General features: G+C 37.6%; 2 protein-coding genes across 5 annotated transcripts in view; both read left to right on the plus strand.

Moving 5' to 3' along the window:
* Positions 1-16,624, plus strand: part of NUP62CL (nucleoporin 62 C-terminal like) — a 73,366-nt gene extending 56,742 nt beyond the window's left edge. For both annotated transcript variants that reach the window (XM_032392795.1, XM_032392796.1), the window contains exon 11: positions 15,756-16,624. In XM_032392795.1, the coding sequence (XP_032248686.1) occupies positions 15,756-15,850 (95 nt within the window). In that variant the 3' untranslated portion in view covers positions 15,851-16,624. The remainder of the gene's footprint in view (positions 1-15,755) is intronic.
* A 4,434-nt stretch (positions 16,625-21,058) lies between these two features.
* RBM41 (RNA binding motif protein 41) overlaps positions 21,059-26,887 on the plus strand; it is a 59,218-nt gene continuing 53,389 nt past the window's right edge. For 2 of the 3 annotated variants that reach the window (XM_032392741.1, XM_032392742.1), the window contains exons 1-4: positions 21,059-21,102; positions 24,000-24,116; positions 24,686-24,878; positions 25,176-25,380. In XM_032392741.1, the coding sequence (XP_032248632.1) occupies positions 21,095-21,102; positions 24,000-24,116; positions 24,686-24,878; positions 25,176-25,380 (523 nt within the window). In that variant the 5' untranslated portion in view covers positions 21,059-21,094. Of the gene's footprint in view, positions 21,103-23,999; positions 24,140-24,685; positions 24,879-25,175; positions 25,381-26,887 lie in introns of those variants that run through there. The other variant, XM_032392743.1, reaches the window with a different exon arrangement.

The raw sequence follows: 26,887 nt of genomic DNA on the forward strand, positions 1-26,887 counted from the left end.
GACTGTGATGGGACTGAGCTGGAAAGTGGTCAGAGATTAAATACGAGAGCATTGAATCAGGGAATGTCTGAACATGTGCTGATATTGACCAGTTCTCAAATTTGATACTCATCCATTGTTTAACATTATCTCTGCCTCTTTTCCTCCTGATCAGTATAGATAATTGAGAGTTAATAGTAGCGATAGCCAAATACCACTTTCCTCTTTTGTCTTTCTCTGTAAAAATTTACAGCCTTATTTCAAGGTTTGCTTGATGGCAATGCTGCAGTCACACATCTGTCTTCTGAGTTGGCAGTCACTGAAACTGCAGCAGCTCCAGCTCTTCTGGGACCACTTAGGACAGAGTTGACAATCAATCTGAGCTAATTTGCTATTCATTTTAAATATATGGAGCTACTTCTCTTACAGAGCGGGGGAGGTAGGGGCGAAGGACAGGCATTTTTTGTTTCTCCATATACCAAACCATTGTTGGGTCCATAACATTAATATTTGTCACATGCCACAATAAAGGGATGGGCAGCATAAAATCTTAAACTTATCATTCTTTATAAGTTCTAGAAGTTCCTTGAGTATTTTCATGACATTTTGCTTTTTTGGTGAAGTGTCCGAAAGCATCATGACTAAAATATATTTCATCCATGATCTTTGCCGTCTCTTATGGGTTACAGCCCCATAATTATTTAATAGCTGCTTACAACATTTTGACTGCTATTTAGGGAAGAAAGAGAAGACTCCTTGGAGTAACTAAAAATGCCAGAAGGAATTTTGTGATGTTTCCAAAATACATTCCCATTAGCACCGGTCTCTGATCACCTTATTTTTTCTTTTTGATGTAAAACATTCTTAGCTGTCTAGTGTGGTGTGACTAACTCTTGCATAAAATACCTTCAGGATCATTTCAGAGAAGCAGCTTTTTTGTGATATGTCACAACTATAATTCATTTTTATCCAATGTTAATACTTATTGTTTGAGGGGATTATTTTAAATTAGAGTTTTCAGGGTTGGATATTTTTAAACCTTTTTTTTAAAGACAAAATTGAGGTAGATTTGACATATAACATTATATTATTTTCAGGGGCACAATGCCATGATTCAATGTTTGTATATATTGTGAAATGATTGCCACAATAAGTCGGGTTAACATCTGTCACCTTACAGTTAAAAAAAATTTTTTTTCTCATCACAAGAATCTTGTGATGACAACTTTTAAAATCTGCTTTCTTGGCAACTTTCAAATATGCAATACGGTATTATTAACTATAGTCACCGTGCCATATTTTTTTTAAGAAGCTTGGTCCAGGTAAATGCTTTAAAAATATTTTTTTTTTAAAGATTTTATTTATTTATTTGAGAAAGAGAATGAGAGAGAGAGAGCACATGAGAGGGGGGAGGGTCAGAGGGAGAAACAGACTCCCTGCTGAGCAGGGAGCCCGATGCGGGACTCGATCCTGGGTCTCCAGGATCATGACCTGAGCCGAAGGCAGTCGCTTAACCAACTGAGCCACCCAGGCGCCCCTAAAAATATTTTTATTAGTTTACTTTCATCCCTCTTATATCTGAAGAGCATCAAATGCTGAGATGCCAAAAGATGCCTTTGAATTCCAAATAAAATGTCTTCTTTTTCATCCTCTAAAATAAAATCTGATTTCCTGATTAAGGTGGTTTCTTTTACCTCCTCTTTTTCTTAAATTCTTTGAGAAATCTTGGTGACATTGGTTGATCAGCAAGGTCATCTATTGTGTTCTGGAGTGTAGTGTTCCACTTCTGATACTTGAGAAGAAAATGCTCTTGATCTGCCAGAGATGTGGCAGCTCACTCTAAGGGTCTCTCAAGCTCAACAGAGACAGGTACTCGCTTCTTCCCATTGCAGTTAACTGAAAGGTATTTTATGTCTTTCCGTTGTTTAATGAGCTACCTCCTCGTCTCCGCTCGCCTTTACAGACAAGATAGATTTATCGTCACATTATTGTTCCTTGATTCTAAATAATCTCTTGTAGGTAAGATTAGGGTACGAAGGTTAAACATGATGAAGTCTTCAGCTCCTGTTAGGAAATAGTGCGTGATGGTTAACATTCTCGGAGCTCCACTTCTAACATTCCTTTTCTATATGTAAATCCAGATTTGAAATACACTCAATGCATCTGCAAAATTAGATTTCTCACTAATCCTGCTTATGTACATTTTGTGCCCAAGTGAATTTCCTCAGCTGGAGAGCCTCCCCAGATGAATTATATGTAACATGATTTAAATCACTCCCAAATAGCAGGATTTATATTGTTTGTGAGATATACAGATTTTTCTCCAAAGCAATTTTCTTCCTGCTAGTGACTAAAAACTATAAATATGCTGGAGTCTTGCTATAATGCTGTTTTTGGGCCCATGCTGTATGGCCACCTCATAGATAAAATGGCCTGATAGTATTTCACCCATGAAATCTCCCTAGATGGGGTTCAGATAGGCCTGCCTTATTTTGAGCACTTCAGTGTTTGAAAGGACAACAAATAGCATTATTCTGTGGTGCCAATTATTAGCTCAACATAGTACTTTTTCTTTAAACTCTTCACAGCATTTGACAAACAGGCACACTGTAATAGAAAAAGCACTCGGAGATGGGAGTCTGAAGATACGAATCCTGGTATCATTTTTCATTAGCTTTGGCCTTTGGGAAGTTACTGAACCTTACCTTCTTGAGTTTTTAATTCTGTCTATCCTGATGGATATTGTGGGACTCAAATAAAATAATATGTATAGCCATTTTGAAAACGGAAGTACTGTATAATGGGAATGTGTTCTCTCAGATACAAGTCAAAACCACGTAGCTGTGACTGTTAAATACAAAACACCTACTATGGGCCAAGGCACTGTTGATCGGTATAGGAGGTATAAACATCAACGGCACACTGCCTTGAACAGGTTCAAAGTGTGGGGTGGGGGCAGCAAAGAAAGAGAAACCTAATCTTTAGTTGATTTCCTGGAAGAGGTAGAATTGAAATGAGACTTGAATAGTAAGTGATATTTCAGTAGGATGACTGTCTGAGGACCACTTAAGATATAATGTAATAATTCTACTACCTTGTTTCCACCATGTTGTCTCCAAGAATTCAGGATAGCTTCACCATCTTTTCTTTTTATGCCTTTCCTTGAAATGTATATTTTATTAATTTTATATGAGGGGTAGTGCTGTACACAAGCAGTATCTTCACATCACCAACTTAATGTGTCATTAGCAAGACCAGGATGAGCATTCCCATGGCAGAGGTGAGAGCTTTGTCCATTCTCTAGAAACACTCTTCTTCCCATCAGACCATAGTTAGTACTGAGAATTCACGTATATTTATTCTGAATGTTACTTTAACTTTAATAAGCTAGGAATCTTCTTAAAAGTAGCTAAGACAAATAGGAGGACAGTGTCCTCTCTCTCTCTTTCTTTTTTCCTTGCCCCCTTCCTATCTCTTTCTTCCCCTTTCTGAATGAAAAATAAACCTTAATTATATTCAGCTCCTGAGATTTCAAGGTTGCTTTTAAACAGCATCCTAACCGAATACAAAACCTTAAAATATGGCTTTAGCTTAACAGGCATGCAACAATGAGGAAACCTAGATCGTAAAGCTAGAAGATGGCCAACCATATTAAGTAGTGAGAACAGATTTGTTAAAACTATCACGTCATATAAACTGGGGGCCATATTATGTGCCTATTCTATTGAGCAGGCACTTCTGGGAAAAGAGGTTGGGAATCCAAACCTTATTTGTGTGTGTTAGTCTTCATCATTGAAATTTGTACATTTTACTATTTGAGTTAATTGTACATTCACATGTACTAGTAAGAGATCATATAGAGGTGCTGAAGAAATAATACAGAGGTCCTATTTATTCATTATCTAGTTTTCCCCAGTGCTAATGTCTTGTAAAACTGTAGTACAGTAACACAACCAGGATATTGACGTTAGCATAATCTGTCTTGTTCAGATTTTCCCGGTTTTATTTGTATTGTGTTTGTGTGTTTCGTTATACCCAATTTTATCACATGTGTAGGTTTGTATATCCATTACCATAGTCAAAATACAGAACAGTTCCATTACCGTAAGAATTCCTCATATTCCCCCTTTATTGTCACACCCACCTTCCTCCCACATCTCTAACCCAGTTCCTAATTCCTAGAAACCACCAATCTGTTCACCCATTTCTAAAATCTTATCATTTCAAGATACTATATGAATGGAATCATACATCATATAACCATTTGATGTTGGCTTTATTTATTTATTTTTCGCTCAGTGTAATTCCCCCGAAATCCATCTAAATTACGTGTATCAATGGTTCGATCCTTTTAGTTGCTGACTAATACTCCATAGCATGTATGCACCACAGTTTGTTTTACACATTTACTGGGTTGTGGGACATCTGGGATGTTTCCAGTTTTTGGCTAGTCACAAGTAAAGCTTCTGTGAGCATTTATGTACAGATTTCTTATATGAACAGAAGTTTTCATTTCTCTGGGATATATGTCTGAGAGTGCAATTCCTGGTAATATGGTAGTTGCATGTTTAGTTTTATGAGGAGCTGCTGCACTTTTTTCCAGAGTGGATATACCATTTTACATTTCCACCCGTGATGTATGATACATCTAATTTGGGTCCTCAACAGCATTTGATATTTTCACGATTTTTTTTCCTTTTAGCCATACTGATAGATATGTAGTGATATCATTGCAGTTTTAATTTTCATTTCCCTGATAGCTAATGATGTTGAACATCTTTTTATATGCTTATTTGCCATCAGCGTATCATCTTTGGTGAAATGTGTGTTCTTGTCTTTTGTCCCATTTGCTAATTGCTAATTGGCTTGCTTTTTTTTTAAAGATTTTATTTATTTGAGAGAGAGAGAACAAGCAGGGGGAAGGACAGAGGGAGAAGTGGACTCCCCACTGAGCAGGGAGCCGATGTGGGGCTCAGTCCCAGGACCCTGAGATCACAACCTGAGCCGAAGGCAGAGGCTTAACCAACTGAGCCACCCAGGCGCCCCTTGTTTTTTTGTTTTAATGTTTTGAGACTTTATTATATATTCTAGGGTATATACTAGTCCTCTGCTGGCTCTGTGGTTTGCAGATATTTTCTCCTAGTTTGTCATTTGTCTATTCCTCACAGGATAAAAGTTTTTAATTTTGAGTTTCTCCATTTTTTTATGGATTATGCTTTTGGTGTCAAATCTGAGAACTTTTTGCCTAGTACTATATCCCAAAGATTTTCTCCTATTTTTTTCTACAAGTTTTATTGTTTCACCTTTTACATTTAAGGCTGTGATCCATTTTTGAGTTAATTTTTCTTTAAGATGTGAGGTTTAGATCAAGGTTCTTTTTTCCTTTTTTTTTTGCCTATGGATATCCAATTGTTTCAACACCAGTTGTTGAAAAGACTATCCTTCCTCAATTGAATTGCTTTTGCACCTTTGTCAGCTACTAGTTTGACATATGGGTCTTTTTCTGGGCTCTCTATCCCATAGATCTATATGTGTTTCCCTCCACTAATATCACTCTGTCTTCATTATTGTAGCTGTATAGTAAGCCTTAATATCTGATAGAGGGATCCCTCTCACATTATTTTTTTTTTTCCATCAAGATTGTTTTGGCCATTTTAATTCCTTTGCCCTCTCATAAAAATTTGTTGGGATTTGATAGAAATTACATTAAACCTATAGATCAGTTTGGGGGAGAATTGACATTTTTACTATGTTGAATCTTCCCATCCATGAATGTGGCATGACTCACCATTTATTTAGGTTTTCTTTCATTTCTTTCATCAGCATTTTGTAATTTCCAGCACCCACATTATATATGTTTTGGTTTTATTAGATTTATACTTAACGATTTCATTTTATTTGTAGTGATGATAAATGGTATTATGTTTTAAATTTTGGTTTCCGTGTGTTCATTGCTAGCACATAAAAATGCAATTTTGTTTTTGTTTATTTTTATTTAAATTCAATAGTCAACATATAGTACATCATTAGTTTTTGATGTAGTGTTCAGTGATTCATTAGTTGCGTATAACACCCAGTGCTCATCACATCATGTGCCCTCCTTAATACCCATCACCCAGTTACGCCATTCCCCCACCTACCTCCCTTTCCACAACCCTCAGTTTGTTTCCTGGAGTCAAGAGTCTCTCATGGTTTTTCTCCTTCTCTGATTTCTTCCCATTCAGTTTTCCCTCCCTTCCTCTATGATCCTCTGCGCTATTCCTTATGTTCCATATATGAGTGAAACCATATGATAATTGTCTTTCTCTGATTGACTTATTTCACTTAGCATAATACCCTCCAGTTCCATCCATGTCGATGTAAATGGTAGGTATTTATCCTTTATGATGGCTGAGTAATAGTCCATTGTATATATGAACCACATCTTCTTTATCCATTCATCTGTCGAAGGACATCTCAGCTCTTTCCACAGTTTGGCTATTGTGGACATTGCTGCTATGAACATTGGGGTGCAGGTGCCCCTTCTTTTCACTACATCTGTATCTTTGGCGTAAATACCCAGTAGTGCAATTGCTGGGTCATAGGGTAGCTCTATTTTTAACTTCCTGAGGAACCTCTGTGCTATTTTCCAGAGTGGCTGTACCAGCTTGCATTCCCACCAACAGTGTAAGAGGGTTCCCCTTTCTCCACGTCCTCGCCAACGTTTGTTGTTCCCTGTCTTGTTAATTTTAGCCTTTCTTGTATGTATGCTTTCTTGTATGTATGCTTGCTGAACTTCTTAGATCTAGGAATTTTTGTTTTGTTTCGTTTTGTTTTGTTTTTTCATTCCTTGGGACTTTCTACATAGGTAGTTATATCATCTGCAAATAGAGAAAGTTATTTCTTCCTTTCCAATCTGTATGCCATTTATTTCTTTTCCTCGCATTGCACTGGCTAGAACTTCCTGTACTATGTTGAGTAAGAGTTATGAGAGCAGACATCTTTGTCATGTTCCTAAGTTTCCATGGAAAGCCTTCACTCTTTCACTTTAAGTATGATGTTAGCTGTAGACTTTTCGTAGATGCTCTTTATCAAGTTTAAGTAATTCCATGCTCTTCCTGACTTGCTGAGAATTTTTATCATGAATGGGTAATGGATTGTCAAATGCTTTTTCTGCATCAATTGCTATAATTGTGTGTTTTTTCTTCTTTAACTTGTTGATATGGTGGATTGCATTGATACATTTTTTTAATTTAAATTTTGTTAGTTCTCATATAGTGCAATATTGCTTTCTGGAGTAGAATTCAGTGATTTATCACTTACATACAACACCAGTGCTCATCACAACAAGTGCCCTCTTTAATACCCATCATCCATCTAGCCCATCCCCCACCCACCTCCCTCCATCAATCCTCAGTTTGTTCTCTGTCGTTAAGAGTCACTTATGGCTTGTTTCCCTCTCTCTTTTCTCCCCCCTCCCATATGTTCATCTGTTTTGTTTCTTAAATTCCACAAGTGAGTGAAATAATATGGTATTTGTCTTTCTCTGACTGACTTATTTCACTTAGCATAATACACTCTAGCTCCATCCACATCATTGCAAATGGCAAGATTTCATTCTTTTTAATGGCTGAGTGAGACTCTGTTGTATATATATACCACATCTTCTTTATCCATTTAACAGTTGATGGACATTTGGACTCTTTCCATAGTTTGGCTATTGTTGATAATGCTGCTATAAACATTGGGGTGCATGTACCCCTTTGAATCTGTATTTTTGTATCCTTTGGGTAAATACCTAGTGAGAAATGGGAGAAGACAGGAATAGACACTTTTCCAAAGAAGACATCCAAATGGCTGAGACACATGAAAAGATGTTCAACATCACTCATCATGAGGGAAATACAAATCAAAACCACAATGAAATACCACCTCACACCTATCAGAATGGCTAAAATGAACAACACAACAGGTGTTGGCGAGGTTGTGGAGAAAGGGGAACCCTCTTGTACTGTTGGTGGGAATGCAAACTGTTGCAGCCACTCTGGAAAACAGTATGGAGGTTACTCACAAAGTTAAAATTAGAACTACCCTAAGATCCAGCAACTACACTACTAGGTATTTACCAAAAGGATACGTTGGTAACATTTTTTAATGTTGAGTCAGCCTTAAATTTGTGGAGTAACTTCTACTTGGTCATGGTTTATAGTTTCTTTTATACACTGTTGGATTCAGTTTGCTAGAATTTTCTGGAGGATTTTTAAGCGAGAGATTTTTAAATGTTCATGAGAGATTTTGGTCTGTAATTTCTCTTTTTGTGTACTATCATTTCTTGGTTTGTTATTAGGGTAATACTGGCCTCTTTTTTTAGAAGAGTCTGAAGAATTGATTCTTCTTTAAGTATTTGGTAGAATTCTCCAGTGAAACCAGATGGCCCTGGATATTTCTTTTTTGGGAGGTTTTTAATTACAAACTCAATTTCTATAATGCTTCTAGGACTATTCAGATTATCTTGGTTGAATTTTCATAATTTATGGTTTTCTAGGAGTTGGTACAATTCTAAGTTGTTGAATTTATAAGCATAAAGTTGTTCTTAGAATTTCCTTTTGGTACTTTTAATGACCACAGGATCTGTGATGATCTACCGTTTCATTCCTTATATTGGTGATTTGTGTTTTTTCTATTTTAATTTTTTTCTGTCTTGGTAGAGGTTAATCAATTTTATTGATTTTTTTCCTCCAAAGAGTCAGCTTTTTGTTTCATTGATTTTTCTCTATAGTGCTCCTGTTTTCAATTTCATTGATAACCAGTCTTTATTATTTCCTTCCTTCTGCTTGCTTCAGGTTCATTTTGCTTGTCTTGTATTTTCTTAAGGTAGGAACTTAGATTATTGATTTGAGATCTCTCCTTGTCTCTAATAGTGTTCTCTTTTAAGGGCTTTTTGAAAATCAGCAGTTTTTAAACCTCAGTTGTCATCTCTAACCATCAGTTTTACTAATGGTTCTTTTACTTTCCATGATAAAGCTCCATGTTAACAAACATCTGCACATAGATACCCCAAAGTCACCTCAAATTAAACTTGTGTAAAACTAAACTCATTATCTTCACTCTCTCCTGGGCCTCCCAGATCAGTAACTCCTTCAACTTTTCTTTTTCTCAGCTAACAGTTGCTATTATTTACTCAGGGACTTAAGGTAAACAATTTCTATTTCTTCAGTAAGTGATGATGATTATACTTCTTAGTAGCTCCTGAATCTTTTCTTTTCAGTAGATTCCTCTCACTGCCTTATTTCAGGTCTTCTTCATCTACCACCTTGAAATTAGAGTATAAGTTTTTTAATAAGGTTTATGAAAAATATCAGCTTCCCTATCGACACCCCATTTCCCACCCCCTAGAAGCAATCACTTTCAATTATTTCACCTGTTTTTTAAAAATATTTCTGTATCTCTAAATACCATGTATACTGTTACTTTTTAGTTTTTCCATTTTAGGCCTTCTGTACTGGCTTCCCCAAATGGGAGGTAAGAATTTAACTCTTTAATACCACCTCATTTTATGTATGTGTGTGTGTGTGTGTGTGTGTGCAATACTATATACCACCATACTGCCCGCCAGTATATATGCATATTACATATAGAGAAGTAGATAAATATATGCATTTAAGCACACTTTTCTGTCATCTTACCAATACAGCCATATCATAAATTACACATAGAACAATATTTGTTTGAGTTACGATTGCATAAATGTTATTCACAGCCCAGCCATATAGCATATTATGTTGTCTTCTTTCTCTTTTTTAAGATTTATTTATTTATTTATTTGAGAGAGAGAGAGAGAGAGAGAGAGAGAGAGAGAGCAGGGGGAGGGGCAGAGAGAAAATCTCCAGCAGACTCCACACTGAGCATGGAGCCCGATGTGGGGCTCAATCCCAGGACCCTGAGATCATGACCCAAGCTGAAATCAGGAGTCAGACGATTAACCGACTGAGCCACCCAGGCGCTCCTGTCTCAATTTTTTTTTTTACAAGTTTTTGTTTTCCTTTGAAGTTTATTTCATCATTTGCTAAATTTTCTATATACTTACCAGTAGGTAGTTCATTCTCTAATTCTGTGCTTTTTCTTTAAATCCATCAATTTCACCTTCTTGGTTTCCTTTCTCCCAGAGCCCTCTAATCTCTAATCTATTATCTGGTATTGTTGCTCTCTTGGTTTACTACTCAGCTAGGTTCTTCCCTCTATAGCAATCTTGTATTCCATCTATTTCTTTGTTTCATGGTTCTTATACTTCTTATTTTGTGGTTTATTCTCTTGTTTTAGTATAACATGTAATCCATCAGCTTCCTGAAAGAGTGCATGGGAAGTAAATTTTTTGAGATATTGCATGTATGAAAAGGTCTTTTTTTATTCAAGAATAATTAACATACTGCGTTATATTAGTTCCAGGTGTACAATATAAGGATTCCACAATTATATATATTTCTAAGTGCTCATCAAGATAAGTATACTCTTGGGGTGCCTGGGTGGCTCAGTTGGTTAAGCGACTGCCTTAAGATCAGGTCATGATCCTGGGGTCCTGGGATAGAGCCCTGCATTGGGTTCCCTGCTCAGTGGGGAGCCTGCTTCTCCCTCTCCCTCTGCTCTTCCCCGGCTCATGCTCTCTCTCTCAAATAAATAAATAACATCTTAAAAAAGATAAGTATACTCTTAATCCCCTTTATCTGTTTCACCCATCCCTCCCCCCAATCCACCTTCCTTCTGGCAACCACCTGTTTGTTCTCTGTAGTTGAGTCTTGTTTTTTGTCTCTTCTTTTTATTTGTTTTGTTTCTTAAATTCCACATATGAATGAAATCATATGCTATTTGTCTTCTCTGACTGATTTCACTTAGTATAATGCCCTCTAGGACCATCCATGTTGTTGGAGATGGCAAGATTTCATTTTTATGGCTGAGTAATATTCCATAGTATATATACACCACATTTTCTTTATTCATTCATCTATCGATGGACACTAGGGTTGCTTCCACATCTTGGCTATTGTAAATAATGCTACAATAAACATAAGGGTGCATATGTCTTTTCAAATTACTGTTTTTGTTTTCTTTGGGGAAAGGTCTTTATTCTACCCTCACAATTGATAGTATTGGCTATCAAAATCTAGCTTGGAAATAATTTTCTCTTAAACATTTGAAAATGTTGTTCATTGTCTTCTAGATTGAGGTCCATTCTGACTCCTGAACATTTATGTGACCCCTTCATTTTCATGGTTTTTTTTTCCTATGGAAGTTTTCAGGATCTTCCCCACAATACTGAAATATCAGATGGTGTGCCTTCGTGTAGGTTTAATTCATCCATTGAGGTGGTATTCAGTGAGCTTTTCCAATCAAGAAACTAATTTCTATTAGTTTGGGGGAATTTTCTGGAATTAGGTTTCTGCTGTATTTTTGTTAAATTTTCTCCGATAAGTACTCAGCTTTTTATTCCAGTCTTTCTGTTGATCTTTGCTTCCTGTCATAATTTTTAGTTTGCAAGAGCTTGTTGTATTGTTTTATGATTTGTGTATGTGTGTTTTAAATAGCATCCAGTTCTTATTTCATGGATACAGTATCTTCTCTCTGACAATATTAATGATTTTTAAAAATGTTTTATTCTTCCTGGGGCGCCTGGGTGGCTCAGTTGGTAAAGCGTCTGCCTTAGGCTTGGGTCATATTCTCAGGGTCCTGGGATCAAGCCTCACGTCCGGCTCCCTGCTCAGTGGGGAGTCAGCTTCTCCCTCTCTCTCTGCCCCTCTCCCTGCTCATGCTCTCTCCCTGTCTCAAATAAATAAATAAATAAAATCTTAAAAAAATATTTTAGTTTTCCTGGTTTGTTTCTTCCAGCTTTCTTTATCTTTCAATTTTGTTTTGGTCTTACTATTTATTTACTTATTTATTTATTTATTTATTTGAGAGAGAGAGCAAGGAGAGGGTGAGAAATGGAGACAATCCCAAGCAGACTACGTGCTGAGCATAAAGCCCAACATGGGGCTCAGTGCCGCAACCCTGAGATCATGACCTAAGCCGAAACCAAGAGTCAGACGCTTAACCTGCTGGGCCACCAAGGTGCCCCTGGTCTTTCTTCTATTAGAGATATTCCTCAACTATCTGGTGATTCTTGGTTGTCCATTTATATTCAGGAATAGACACTAAATTGTAGGTGGGTCTTGCTAACTTACTATAGGATAAATTGGCAAGGCCTTTTTATTGGAGGATCTCCAACCATTACCTTTAGGATTTTTAGGATTTTTCTCTTCAGTTGGTCATATTCTCCAAAGAAGAATCTTCCAACTCTTGGCTAGAGATTAATAAACCTAGTGGCAATCCAGTAAGTTCTTGGGGCTGTTAGAGAAGGGATTGGGGCTCAATGTTCAGCTTGTAGACTTTTATTTCATCCCTTACAAACTTTCACTTAATCCCTATTTTTGTACAGATTCCTTGTCCTCAATTCTCCCTGGTGTCCCTGAGCCACAGCCCATCTGGTTTACCCTCTCTAAAGAAAAGTCCTCTGCTGGGCTTGGGTAGGGAGAATCACCCAGATGTAGAATGTGGAGGAATAGAGGGATCTGCCTCTTAATCATTCATATTTCTGCTTACAGCCCCACTTTCAGCACCACTTTGAATTACCTAATTGTGCTAATTCTAAATCCTTTTAGCATTCTACCACCACCATCATCATTCCTTGCTAAAATTTATAGTTGAAAATATTTCCCTTGTTTAATTTGCATTCCTCTGGTTACCAGTGAGGATGAGTATTTTAAAAATATTTATAAACAATTTGTATTTCATTTTCTGAGTTGCTTATTTGTGTCTTTTGACTATTTCTTCAGGATATTTTTTTTCTCCAACTGCCCCAATTGTTTTTCTAAAAGGAAAATAAGAGGTATACTATAGCAGTGTTTATGAAAGTACATTGTTTCCTTTGACCATGAATTTAATATTGTCTATTAATATTTATATATATAACTTAAAATAAAAATAGTTATAGTAGAAAGCTGTGTCAGGGTTTAATGACCAACTTGCTTATTTTCATAACTTTATATGAAAGTCTTTAATCTTTACCTAAAATATTTGCAAGTAGGCTTAGGTGAAGAAAACTTCTGTCCCATACACAGAATAGGACTGGCTGGAAGCAGTTTTACCAGAATCTTCTGGGGGGAAGTGGTTTTTAAGAAATATTTTATGTATTTTAAAGGTTTTATTTATTTATTTGACAGAGAGAGACACAGCAAGAGAGGGAACACAGCAGGGGGAGTGGGGGAGGGAGAAACAAGCTCTCCCCGGAGCAGGGAGCCCGATGCGGGGCTCGATCCCAGTACCCTGGGATCATGACCTGAGCCGAAGGCAGACGCCCAATGACTGAGCCACCCAGGTGCCCCTAAGAAATATTTTAAACACACAAGACTATCATCTTAACCAATGGCTGTTTAAAGCTCAGAGTTGTGCAAACATCAGACAATCCATTTGAAAACATTTCCATTACCCTAAAAAATTCCCTCTTGCCTGTTGGTAGTTCATCCCTGTTCCTGCCACTAGTCTACTTTTTCTGTCTTCAGAGATTTGTATTTTCTGGAGAGTTTATATAAACGGAATCATATTATATGTGGCCTTTGTTGTCTGGCTAAATGATTTCAAGTTTCATCTATGTTGTAACATGTAGCAGTACTTCATTCCATTTTATTGCTGTGTATCATTCCAGTGTGTGGATATCCACATTTTGCTTATCTATTCATCAGTCGATTGACATTTGGGTTTTATTTTCCAAATATAATTTTGCTCTTATAGGTCCATAATGCACCTTGAGTTGATTTTTGTGCATAGTTAAGAGGTAGGGATTCAACTTCATTTTCATGTAGGTATACAGTTGTCCCTGCACCATTTGTTGCAAAAGACTATGTTTTCCCCCACTGAATTGCCTTATCACCTTCATCAAAAATGATTGACCATAAATATAAGGTTTTATTTCCGGACTTTCTGTTGCATTGATCTCTATGGCTATCCTATGCCAGTATTACACCATCTTGATTAATGTAGCTTTGTAGTAAGTTTTAAAATTGTGTAGTGTAATTCTTGCAGTTTAGTCTTCTTTTTCAAGATTGCTTTGCTATTCTGGGTCCTTTCCATGTATATTTTAAGGCTTTTCTATTTCTGCAAAAATAGCCTGCTGGAATTTTCATAAGGATTACAGTGAATTTGTAGATCAACCTGTGAGGGATTGCCATCTTACCACTGTGGAGTCTTTCAGTCCATGAACATGGGATCTCTCTTCATTTCTTTAGATCTTCTTAATTTCTCTTAGCAATGTTTTGTATTTTTTGGTGTACAGGTCTTATACTTCATTTGATAGGTTTATTTCTAAGTGTTTTAATTCTTTTTGATGCTGTTGTGAATGGAATTGCTTTCTTAATTTCATTTTCATATTGTCCAGTACAGTTCATTTTAATCTCAAAATGTGTATGGTGTATTTCCCCCAAATTCTGACTATTACTGGCATTTATCTTCTAGTATGGTGTATTATTTCATAGGCCTACAGGAACCAATCACCGATGCATGTCATTAGGTGCAGTTTTTGCCCTCAAATAATGAAACTCCTAAAAAATTTAAAGTATGTTAATATAGAAATAGTCCTGAGAATTCAATTTGAAGACATGACAAAATGTTTATAGTAGAGCTCTCTTAATAATGCTGGCTTGTGTTGCTCGACATTTCATTGATTTTTAAAATTTTTATAAATGTACTCCTTTGCACTTAATACATTATCAATCAGCAAATTAAGTAGATTTTGCTTATGTTGACACTTCTGGCCTCAAGTTAATGGTTTGTTATAGTGCTCGTTGTGCTTCTATCACATTGAAAAATGTTATTTAGTGGTAAAAAAAAAATTGCACCCTGCAGTTATTAGAAGAAAAAGGAGATGTATTTTGCCAGGCTCAATGTACACTGTTTTTCTAGCCTTTCAGTAGACAACCATCATTTAAAATACTTGTTCTTAAGGTGTGATCTTGCAAAATGCCTGTATGTCATAAGATAGGATGATGTATTCTTATATTTTAAAACTGAGTAACATTGGGGCTTTTCCAATTGGCTGAAGAAAACTAAAGTATATTGTTTCAAATTTTTAGTTTTTCTCTTGTAAAGTTTTTATTTTAAATCTTTGGCACCAGCTATTGCTTATTGACTAGTAAGCATTAATGAACACTAACACAAATGACCAACTGCACCTTAATAGAAAAATCTAGATGATCATGCTTGCTTTGACAGCTTATTTTTACTACAGAATGTTGCCGTTTTATATGGTAAAATTAATGGTATTTTGTGTTGCTCTGCCCCTGAGCAAATTGAGGACCACCAAGTTAAGTAAATCATTAGAAAGGGACAGAAATGTGAATATACTATGTGTACTAATTTGCTTATGGACAGCAAAGACCTCTACCAAAATCTATACCCTCAATTTAATGACCACCTTGTATAGCACTTTGAAGCTGTAATGAGTAAAAAGCAGTTCTCACTTCTCTTCAACAAAACATAAATGTCAAGTAGACGGTTATTTACCAGAAAATTAGAGCAAATCAAGAAGAGTCTTGTTCACTGTTTTTATAGTTTCTAAACAGATAGATGATTTTTTCCCTGTATATTCTAATACTGAAAGCTATTAAATAAAATTGATGTTTTATAAATCATGTTGAAGTGAGAATGTAAGCTATTAGATTCCTGGGACATTTTGAGCTCGGATTAATGATGCATGACTTTTCCTCCTGTAGGCATGCTGCAAAGGAAAGTAGAAGAGGTAACACAGGTTTTTGAGGATCATCGTCGCGCAGAGCAAGAACACAATATCAGAATTGCTTTTGATTGAATGACCGTATCTTCAGCATGTTGTTTTGGGATTATACATTATCTACAAATTGTGGTGGTGTGAAATAGAGTAGTATTCACAATTAACTACTTAATCTTTGGTTGCAATGAAGTTTGCATGTGGTTGGTTTTTTTTTTTTTTCCATTTAAATATTGTGCTGTTGAGAATTAAACTGTAGTTTGGCTTTTAGTATTAGCAAATCATAACTATGTTAGCCCTCTTGGCTCTAGGCAGCAACCTATTAGATATTGACTCTGTGTGTGTAATTCGTATCTTAAACTCTCCTAGATTCCATATTCTACCAGCAGCACACATTGTCCTTCTTCCTTTAAACGGATCATCAAGAAATGTTTGCCAAGAAATAGATGCCAGCCAGCCTTTACTGGGTCCCTGTTAACTTTCAACATATAGTGCTAGATACTGTAGTCTTTTTCCTCAAAGGAACTTACTGTCTAGTTTGAGATATAATTAATGCCTGTCTGTATGAAATAGATAATACAAAGAAGTGTGTTATAAATTACAGAAAGTGTGCTGTAGAAATTCAGAGAAGAAGAAACATTAGAGTGGATTTAGGTCTTAGGTTATTTTTAAAAGGGTAAGGTTCAGGCAGTTCATTTATTTTTGATGTACAGATAACCTGGTATTTTATTTGGTTTTAGCATATGACTTATAGTTGCTGGCTTTTGTGTATTTGTTTGTTTTTCAAGAAAAAGCCTTGTTCTTAGCTTGGGAACAGTCTGATCTCTTGTGTTGCATGTTTTACCTAAGTCATAAATAAAGGTGATATTCTAAAAAATAAATGTATAACATGAAAGCAAACTTATTTAAAAGTTCGTGAGTGACTAGAGCTTAGTTGCCTGTAACTACTGAGCTAAATTTCTGTAATACTGACTGCACATGACCATCCTGAGGGGTACATATTACAGGAAGAAAATATCCTTGAAATGAGTATTAGTGATTTTTACCACCTTATATGTAAACTAAATATCAGTTTACATGGCCTTTTCATTCCTACCCAAACTTCTCAAAGTAGCAGTTTATCAGGTAAGTTTTTGTTACCACTCAAAACTTTAGAATATGAAAATAATCCAGAGATCATTTAATTTTGTGGATGATTTCTGTAGGTAAAGAGCTTTTGACTATAATTTTGGTTAATCTCCAATTTTTGAGCCTAGTGTTATTTCTGTTATACCCTAGATAAAGACATTTTCCTTATTGTTTTTGGAGATTTAACTCTTATAAAGTAGTTGGTGTATGAATTAAGTTCTACATTCAGTAAAAGGTACATGGTATGTTAGAGGAAACACCGGATTTAGTCTTGTCCCTACTTAATTAACTGGACAAATAATTTCATTTTGGGCATCATCTTTCATCTATCCCATGAAAGCATTTAACCATATGAATAAGGTCTCTCCAAGTAAAAGAAACAAGTTTTCATTTCTCTGAAGTTTTGTGATTCCTTTATGTCCTTTCACAAATGATACATTACTCTAAAGTTCCTCAGTAAAATCAGAGAGGCTCAAGTACTCCTACTGAATTTGCACGGGGAGTTCTAGGTTTTTTTTTTTTTTTTCCAGGACATAGAAGAACAGTGGGTGGAGAGTGGCTTCCATATCAATACAGTTAACAATGTAAGATTTACTGGTAGATCTCAGTGTACTGTCTGGAATCTGGAGCCTTGGACTAATTCATCTCTAAGGTTCCTTCTGACTTGGGTTCTAACATGTGTCTAGAAGACATGACACTGTTGAACAAATATTAATTAAAAGATCACAAATAATCCATGTTAAGGCAACATTACCATGTTAGGTACTGGAGTCTTGAGCCTCTCCTAACCATTATTAAAGACCAGCTAGGATATTAGCTGAAGGAAGAGTTCTTAAATTTGTTGTGTTCTTAAATTTGACACTTTTAGACTTTTCTTCGCCCTTTGAAAAAGATGCTATATTTATTTTCTCTATAATAGCATTTATGCTATCTCATTTGGGGAATTTGAAAGACATGCACAGTTGATTACTCTTAATATTGGATGAGTGATGCTATCCCTCTTCTAGAGAAGATTTTTGGTTTTAGCATCTTCTTCCATATCTGGAAATTATAATTGCTTCATAATGTATTCATCAGAAGTGTGCTGCGAACAAAGCACCTAAAAAGGACAAACACTGAAAATATGTCTATGTTAAGGAAGAACTTCTGGCTTAATTAAATGAACCTTATTAAATTGTCAGAAAGACAAATGAGGCATATTTTTCAGTTTGTCACAAATTCTTCTGGGGTGAAATTGTGAAATTACCTCATGGTAGGATCTCTGTACTCATGAATAACATCTAGAACTCTCAAAGCTTTTTATAAACTGTCTCAAAGCTTTTATACACTGTCTCCCTTTTAAAGCAGGGAAAGGCATGCTGTGGGAAATGGAATAGCTATTATTCCACAGTTAATAAGTTTGGCAGAGCTAGAAATAGCCTGTTTTTCCTTCTAGTGCAGTTTTCTGAATGTTTGTCCCTTGGCACCAACCACTGGGACTGGTTACAGTTATACACAGATACAGAGAGTACTTCCTCATGACCTTGCTTTCAAGTTGCAATTCCATCCTACATGTTTTTTTAGCCATTTATTCTCCACTCATCCCACCCAGTGGATTCCTAATAAAGTGTGTATCACTTCTGTGCCAATAGGATGGCTGTCTTATTAGAAGGTGTGTACATGTCTGGTGTGATGATCAGTGTAGTATTTGTTCCACCCTTTGCCACTTCCCCAGGGGGCAAAACACACCAGCAACTTCGGCCAGTTTTCCCATCTACTTAGTGATTGATGCGTCAGTTGGACAGTTTGGTTGAGCAGCAGAATTCAGCCTCACCACCATATAGGATTTACTTGGTACAGGCTTTGGTGTGATCCATGCTTTGTGTATACTTACATTCTGTCTATGCTCTTGTGCCAAAGCCACAAAATAGTACATGTTATATCAGCATTCGTTCACCCGTGCACTTCAAGAACACAGTCATTTGCATATAACAGGTTTTGGATAACTCAAATGCTTTCCATGACCTTTTCAATCTGTAAGAAGTTCTTAGGATAGGAAGCACGATGTCTTCCAGTAACTGCTCTTTGGTCTTACCCTCTAACTTGAGCATGGAAGTACAGAAAGTTTGGATAAGTTCTACCGGATAACAGAATATTTGCTCATAGATGACTGCCTATCAAGTGACTTTAAAACCATACTTTTACATAACACTTGACAGTCACCCTGTTCAGAGGTACTATCCCAATTTTACAGATGAGGAAACTGGCCTAGGCCAGTTAAAGAAACTTAGTGAAACTTACATAGTCTTGTAACTTGCCAAAGCAAACGCTCAAGTCCAGACTGCCTGCTATGTTGTCTCTAACTGTGGGAACTGAGAAATCCAAACAGTGTGTTCCCCAAACACATGATCTTTTTCTTTTTTAATTCTTTGTGGTACAAGAAGCATTCCCTTTAATAAAAAAATATTATCGACTCGGTAATACATATAATCATGTGATTCAAAAATCAAAGGGTACAAAAAGTGAGTTTTTCCCCATCCTTTTCGCTAACCATCCAGCTCCCCTACCTGGAAGCATTCACTTATCACCTTTTCCCAGAGGTATTTGATGCATACACAAGCAAATACATACATATAATCCCCATTTTTTTTTTTTTACACAAATGGAAGCATACTATAGATACCGTTCTGCACCTGGCTATTGCACTAAATATAGTTTATATTGTTCAGTAGCAGTCCATAGAGAACTTAGTCATCTTTGGGACTGCTGCATAGTTTTCCATCGAATGGATTTATTACATTTGTGGGTATTTAAATTGTTTGCAACATTTTGTTATAAACAATGTTGCAGTAGATAATTTTATATATAAAATATATACATATGTATCTGTATATGTGTGTGAAATACACATAAAATACATATGTACATATACATATTATACATACTCACACACATACTTGAGGATATATAGTATTGAGGATACTATTCATAGAGGTTGAATTTCTGTTCTAAAGGGAATGGGGATTTATGGTTTCAATTGTATCCTCACATTACCTTCCATAGAGGTTGTACCAATTTATGTTCCTACCAACAGTGTAATGAGAGTGCTTAATCTCCCACAATCTCAACAAAAGTAATGTACCCTCAAACTTCTGGATCTTTACTAATCTTGTAGGTGAAAATGTTATTTTAGTGTACTTTTTAAAAATAAACTATTTTTTAGAACAGTTTTAGATATACATAAAAGTTGTATTGTACAGAGTTCTGTATACCTCCACTCAGTTAACCTTAAGTGTTAACATCTTACATAACTCTGGTATATTTGTCACATCTAATGAATCTTATTAACTAAAGTGCATAATTTATTCATATTTTTATAGTTTTTACCTAGAGCCCTTTTTCTGTGCCAGAGTCCCATGCAGGATACCACATTACATTTAGTCATTATGTCTTCTTTGGTTCCTTCGGCTGACAGATTCTCAGACTTGCCACGTTTTTGATGACCTGTACAGTTTTGAGGAGTACAGGTCATGTATTTTATAGTCAGTGTACTTTGAAATTTCCATCGCACTTATAAGTGAGATTGGACTTCTTTTCATATACTTAGGGACATTTGTATTTCCATTTCTGGGAACTCAGAGCCCATGGTCTTAACCACTATGCTATACCTCTCTCTTGATTCAACATAATTATCAACAAAACATTCATACGAACTTCTGATTCTCAGGGTAGGAAGTACAATGTCTCGTAAGCTTCTGTTACAGATAGAGGAGAACCATTAATGCAGGTGATGTGGTCAAACTTGTGTCTGATCACGGGCTACACTGCAGAAGGTGGACCTGGGGCCCAACTGGAAACAGCAGGTAGGCCGGATAGTAAGTCCTTGAAAGCAGAAGCAGGGTAAATAGGCATACATTGGAGGAAAAGTAGAGGAGCCAGGATTTGGATGAGACAGTCAGGAAGTCTCAGGTGACTCCTAGCTTTATGAGCTGGATATTTTGGGTGTTGCCGTTAACCCGTAGGAGAAACATTTGAACAATTTACAACATACCCCTTACTCAGTAGGTATTTTCTCTTTCCGTTTCTTTAGCTCTGAGCGACTACAATTCCCAGAGCCCCGCACTCCACCACAATCCCCTTAGAGTCGGCCGCACAGAGTTCTGGGACTTGAAGTCCGCGGCCTATTCATCCAAGTTAGAGATAGGGGCCTGTGGAAACATGAAGAGGTAAGGGCTTGTCTGAGAGCAGGCGGCGAAGGGAGCTCTCTTCTACCTTTTAACTTTGAAAATGGCTTTTATGACTTTGTGTTTGGGGTATGTCACGTTCTCGGGATGCGGTTTCGTGTGAGCGGGAAGACAAAGGAGGAGGGAGGAGGGGAGTCGGGCTAGACAGGCCTGCGGGGCGAAGTTCAGGAAGGGCCGCCGCCGCCGGCTCCCGTAGGAATGCCTTACCCGCACGGGCATCTAGGCCACGGCGCCGGCCCCGGGAGCTGCACGGATGCCGTGGCTTCTTACTGCTTCAGACGGACCCACCCAGGTAAAAGGGTCTTGGCCGACTGATGCCCAGCGCCGGGAGAGACCCAGGCCAGCTCCTCCCCGTCCCGCCCTACCTCCACCTCATCCTCGGAAAGGGGCACAGGGTCGGCGCCTTTTTTGTTTTTGTTTTTCTTTGCAGTGTTTGTTTACTGAGGAAGACTTTCTCGGGCCCTGAGAGCATGTAGCGCTTTCAGATCTTAACCTAAGCTACTGATACTTTGTTTCTAAAAATTTAGACGGAAAGTACAAAACGGGCTCAATGTATCATAGGAAGAGAAAAGCACTGCTGTAAGCAGTTCCCCCTACCGGTTCTGCAGGAAATGGCAGTTTTAACTTGGCTGGTCATTGTTGAAAGCCTGAGCTTCACAGTTGTTGACAGTACACAATGGCTTTTTAAAGGATCTTCATTAAATTAGTTTTGGATTCACTGCAAAGTAGAATAATCACTCTGGAATAGGGCGGTGCATTGAAAGTTCTGATATTATGCTCTCCTGTACTGTCAGTTTCTGCATCTTTTAAAAAACCGTTTCCCTGCCTCAAAATGACTTTTAAAACATGCTTATTGTGATATTTCATCCATGCAAAATAATGTATATATACAGTTTAAAGAATAATAATAGACTCGGACCCACTACAGGCTTTAGAAATAGAACATTAGCAGTGTCTTAGAAGTCCCCTGTGTGCCCCTCCCTGATTGCTTCTCCTCCCTCCTTTCTCCCTGAGGGGACCACCGTCCAGAATTTGGCATTAATCATTCCCTTGCTTTTTTTTTTTAAAAAAAAATAGGTCCACCACAGATGAATTTATCCCTAAACAAAATGTTGCTAGTGTTATCCATTTTTGAACTCTATATGAATGGACACATATTGTATGAATTTTTCTGCAACTTGCTTTTATTTCATTCAGCATTTCTTTTTGAGATTCATGTGTACTAATGTAGTTAGCTATGGTTTTTCCTTTCAAAGCCACTTTAAACGTAGCAAGAACCTTCAGAATTTTAAATAATAAATACAAATTGAGATACTTAAAAGGAAGTTTTTTAAAACCCTGGGCCTAAGGATATTTTAAAATTTTCTAAAAATAGGTCTCAGTCTTCCTAGAGCATGGGAATCTTGCTTATAATTATGAGAGATACATCATAACCCGAATAGTAGGGGATTTTTTTTTATAAAGAAGGTATTTCATATTTGGTTTTCTCATGGAATTAACTCATTTTGTTTTTGTCTCTTGCCACCTGTTGTTGCATGCTCTACTGGTCCTGCTATTTCTTTACACTCTAATAAGAGTTTTTCAGTTATTTAGGGTTGGGTAGCTTATAGCATTACCTAGATTTCTACAGAGTAGTGCCTTAGCTATAAAATGTCAAGATCCTCTTCCCATTTGTTTCTATACTCTCTTCTTTGGAAATCTCCTCCTCTTTTCACAGCTCCAGATTCTGCTAACACAGATGACTCGAGATTTCCATGTTCAGCCTCAGATTCTCATCTATACAATTCTTCCATCTCTTGCTTTCCTATTAGCCAATATCATTTACACTGTCACCTCAGACTCAATATGTCTTTGAAGTATTCTGATATTTTGTACTGGTGTTTCAGTTGTAATAGGTAGTTGACTCAGCATGGCTAAGACAATACTGACTTTCCTGTTCCCAGACCATTTATTCCACCTGGATCTTCCTCTTTCCTTCATTGGTACCATTATTCTCATAGTTACACAGCTTGAAATTTCAGGGTTATCTTTGACTTCTTCCTTACCCCTACCTTCAAAAGGCCTTGCTCATCTAACTCTTCCTTTCTGTTTCCACTATTACCACTCCAGTTTGGACTTTCATCACATTATGCTCGATAAATTTAAAGAGTTTCCTAACTCATTCTTCTGGTTTCTTTCCTATGAATCTACAAGACATATTATAACCACATTCATTTTCCTAAACCATCATTTGTACTGTGTCACTTAACTGCCTAATAAATTGCTTTCTAATACCTATACATGAAGGTCCAGGCCCCTTAGTTGGAATATTTAAGGCCATTCATAATCTGTGTCTAATTACCCCCTCCAAGATAATCTCCTAGTGCTCTCATATGTGAATGCCAACTAAAGTGAACTTATTATGCCCCAGAACATATTTCTCTTTCTACTCAGTCTCGCTGTTCTATCCTTCATCATACCCAGTCCTTCAAATGCCAGTTTAAGAATTACCTTTCCAAAGTCTTCATTTACCACCCTAGCTCCCAATTCTCTCTTTTCTCTTCCTCCCTCTCTCCCCCTCCCTCCCTCTCTCCCTTCCCTCCTTCCCTGCACAGGCACACAACACAACAACACATACACACATACCCTAAATAAATTGCAAGCTTCTTAAGGATAGGGACTGTGTCTTGAATATCTTTGACTCCATCAGTACCTAGCACAGTGCATTGCGTGTAAGTAGGTATTTAGTAACTGGTTGTGGGATGAATGATAAAGGGCAACAAACAGAAAAGTGTCTTCAAACAAATGGGGTCACTACTGGTAGATAATATAGCTAAAGAATATGTTTTGAGATTGACTGTCTCTTCTACTTTCTGTATACATTCTTATATCTACTCCAGGGTAAATAGCTGTGTGAAGAGTGGTGAGCATGTCCTGGAGGAGTTGGAAACAGAAGGGGAGAGGCAGCTGAAAAGCCTCCTTCAGCATCAACTTGATACCTCTGTCTCCATTGAGGAGTAGGTATTGATTTTGCAAACAGGTAGAGTATCATAGACCCTCACCTCCAGGTGGCCGACCCCTCTTAAAGCCCGGATGAAACAATCCTCTCCCACCCCTCTTTCCTTGGTCAACGTCTACTTATTAGGCAGCATTTTGCTTCTGTGTCTCCTACTCTGGGAAGCTTCCCGTATCCCACTAAGTCTGGGCCAGTGCCTTTCCTATGTCTTCCCTTAATGTACATAGCACTTACAACCCAACAGGATCATTGCCTGTTTACTTGCTTCTCTTCTACAAAAGCAGAAACCATTTTTATCTTATTTTACTGTTAAATCCTCGGTACCTGGCCCAGTGTCTGATGCATAGTAGGTACTCAGTAAATAAATATTTGATTCAGTCATTTATTGGTCCTGGGTGAGGGGATTAGCAATGGAATTCCATGTCATTGCAGTGATGCTACAGCCTAGAAAAAGGACATGAGAGAGAAATTACCAGTGCGTTTCATTGTGCCTCTTTTAATGGCGAGCCCCATTTCTGTAAATTGTGGTAACTTGAAGATATTCTTACTTGCTTCCTTTTTGTCTTGCAGATGTGTGTCTAAGAAAGAGAGTTTTGCTCCTGGTACTATGTACAAGCCCTTTGGGAAGGAAGCAGCTGGGACTATGACTTTGTCCCAGTTCCAGACACTGCATGAGAAGGACCAGGAAACTGCTTCTCTTAGGGAACTAGGGCTCAATGAAACAGAAATCTTGATCTGGAAGAGCCATGTTTCAGGTGAAAAGGTGAGTGGGGCCATTTTTTTTTTTTTTTCTGAAGAATAAAGGGCGAGGTCGCTTCCTTTGACACCGAGAACCTTTTCATTTTTAGTTCTTACAAAACTGAGCTCTGTATCTGAATTTTCTTTGGTTTCTGCGATAGGGACCTTGGTAAAGAGACGCTCTTTCTTGACTTTTTAGCTAACATGTCTATGAATGGTCACCTCTGGTCCTTCACCAGCTTCTTTCTTATCTGAGGCATTAGATTATCACTTTCAGGCTATGTCGTCTATGATACATGCCATCTCATTTCTCTGGTTTCAGAGGACAAGACTGAGGGCAACCCCGGAAGCAATACAGAACCGTCTTCAAGATATTGAAGAAAGGATCTCAGAGCGTCAGCGCATCCTTTGCCTGCCACAGAGATTTGCCAAGAGCAAACAGCTGACCCGGCGGGAAATGGAAATAGAAAAGTCTTTATTTCAGGGAGCTGATCGGCACTCCTTCCTCAAGGCTCTTTATTACCAAGGTATGTGATCGCCAGTGACTTTGATGTGCTCTTTCACTGAGAGAAAGATTTAACAGCAGGACATTAAATATGAAGAGTTAGGGAAGGGAGTTGGGGAAAGACAAACGATCACTCTCCTTGAGGAATGTATATAGGCCCGTGATAGAGACGAATATGTACATAGTCAGTTGTGATACCACATGGAAATCACTGTTACAGAGATGTGAATAAAATGCTAAGGGAGCACAGAACATAGAACATCGAAACCTAGTTTGCAGGGGGAGTCAGGAGTTGATATTTGTACTAAGTCTTGACAGAGCAACAGTCATTTGTCAGGTAAATACGGGGCAGAGGGCATTACAGATAGTAGGTGAACAGGAACAGGTTTGTGAAAGGACCTGGTGCATCTAGGGAACAATAAGAAGTTCATTGTGGCAGGAAGTATAGGACACAGCAGGGGATGAGAGGGGGTGACACTGGAAAGGGAGGTGAGGCTAGATTGTGAAGGGTCTTTGGGCCGAACTGTAAATGAGCACAAAATATATAGATAAATGGTATGCATCTTAACCAGAAAGCACTGGTTTAACAGATAAGTTTTGCTAGGCACTGTGGGAGGTGTGCAGAAGTTTAGGAAATCGTTCCTGACTTTGTAGCAATTACAGTCTGGTTGGAAAGAGAACCATGTAACATTTAGTGACGACACTAGATGTAGTTGTTAAGTGCTGTAGGAGTTCAGAGGAGGGAAAGGCCACTGTGCACTGGCATGACTGAAGAAGGCCTCTCAGAGGAGGTAAGATTTCAATGTTCTTTTAATACTACCTATTCTATAGTAAGGAGAAGGAAAGGCAGTTCATTTGCAGCAGATGGTATGAGCACTATGGCGTGTTTGGGGCTGTTGTGAAAGACCAGGTTAGAAAGGTAGCTAAAAATTTTGAACTTCATTTGGTGGGTAGTGGAGACCTATACAGAGTTAGTTATTCAGTTAGTTTGGATATGGTGAAAGGATTCTGAGTCAGGAGTAACCTGAAAAGCAGTATTTGAAAATGATGAATCTGGTGGCCAAGAAAGAGGATGAGAGAGAGAAAGAACTGGAAGCAGGGAGAATGATTTAGGAGGCATTACAGTCGTATAGGCACGGAGGTCTAGACTAGAATGATGGCAGTGGTATCGGAAAGAGAGGTAGGTGTGGTTATAAGAGACATCACAAAGGAAGAACTGGTTAGACTTATTGACTGAGAATGAAGTAGGAGGGTCAAAGGAGAGGTCAGAGACAACCCAGATGTTTTCAAGTCTGTGTGACTTTCTAACAACTGGCAAAATTAAGAAAGTCTTTATGGGGAGTTTCTGACAAAAGATGATAAGTTCAATTTGAAACATGTTGAATTGGTAAGAATGGCAGGATCATTAAATGCACATATTGAGGAGGCAGTAGGAAATGCAGCAGGGAAGCTCAGGGGAGAGGTCAGAGCTGGCTACATACACAGAAGTGGGAATCATGGACACTCAGGTGGCAGGTAAAGCCGTGAGC

This window comes from Phoca vitulina, unplaced genomic scaffold, assembly GCF_004348235.1.
Source record: "Phoca vitulina isolate PV1807 unplaced genomic scaffold, GSC_HSeal_1.0 scaffold69, whole genome shotgun sequence".
NCBI lineage: Eukaryota > Metazoa > Chordata > Mammalia > Carnivora > Phocidae > Phoca > Phoca vitulina.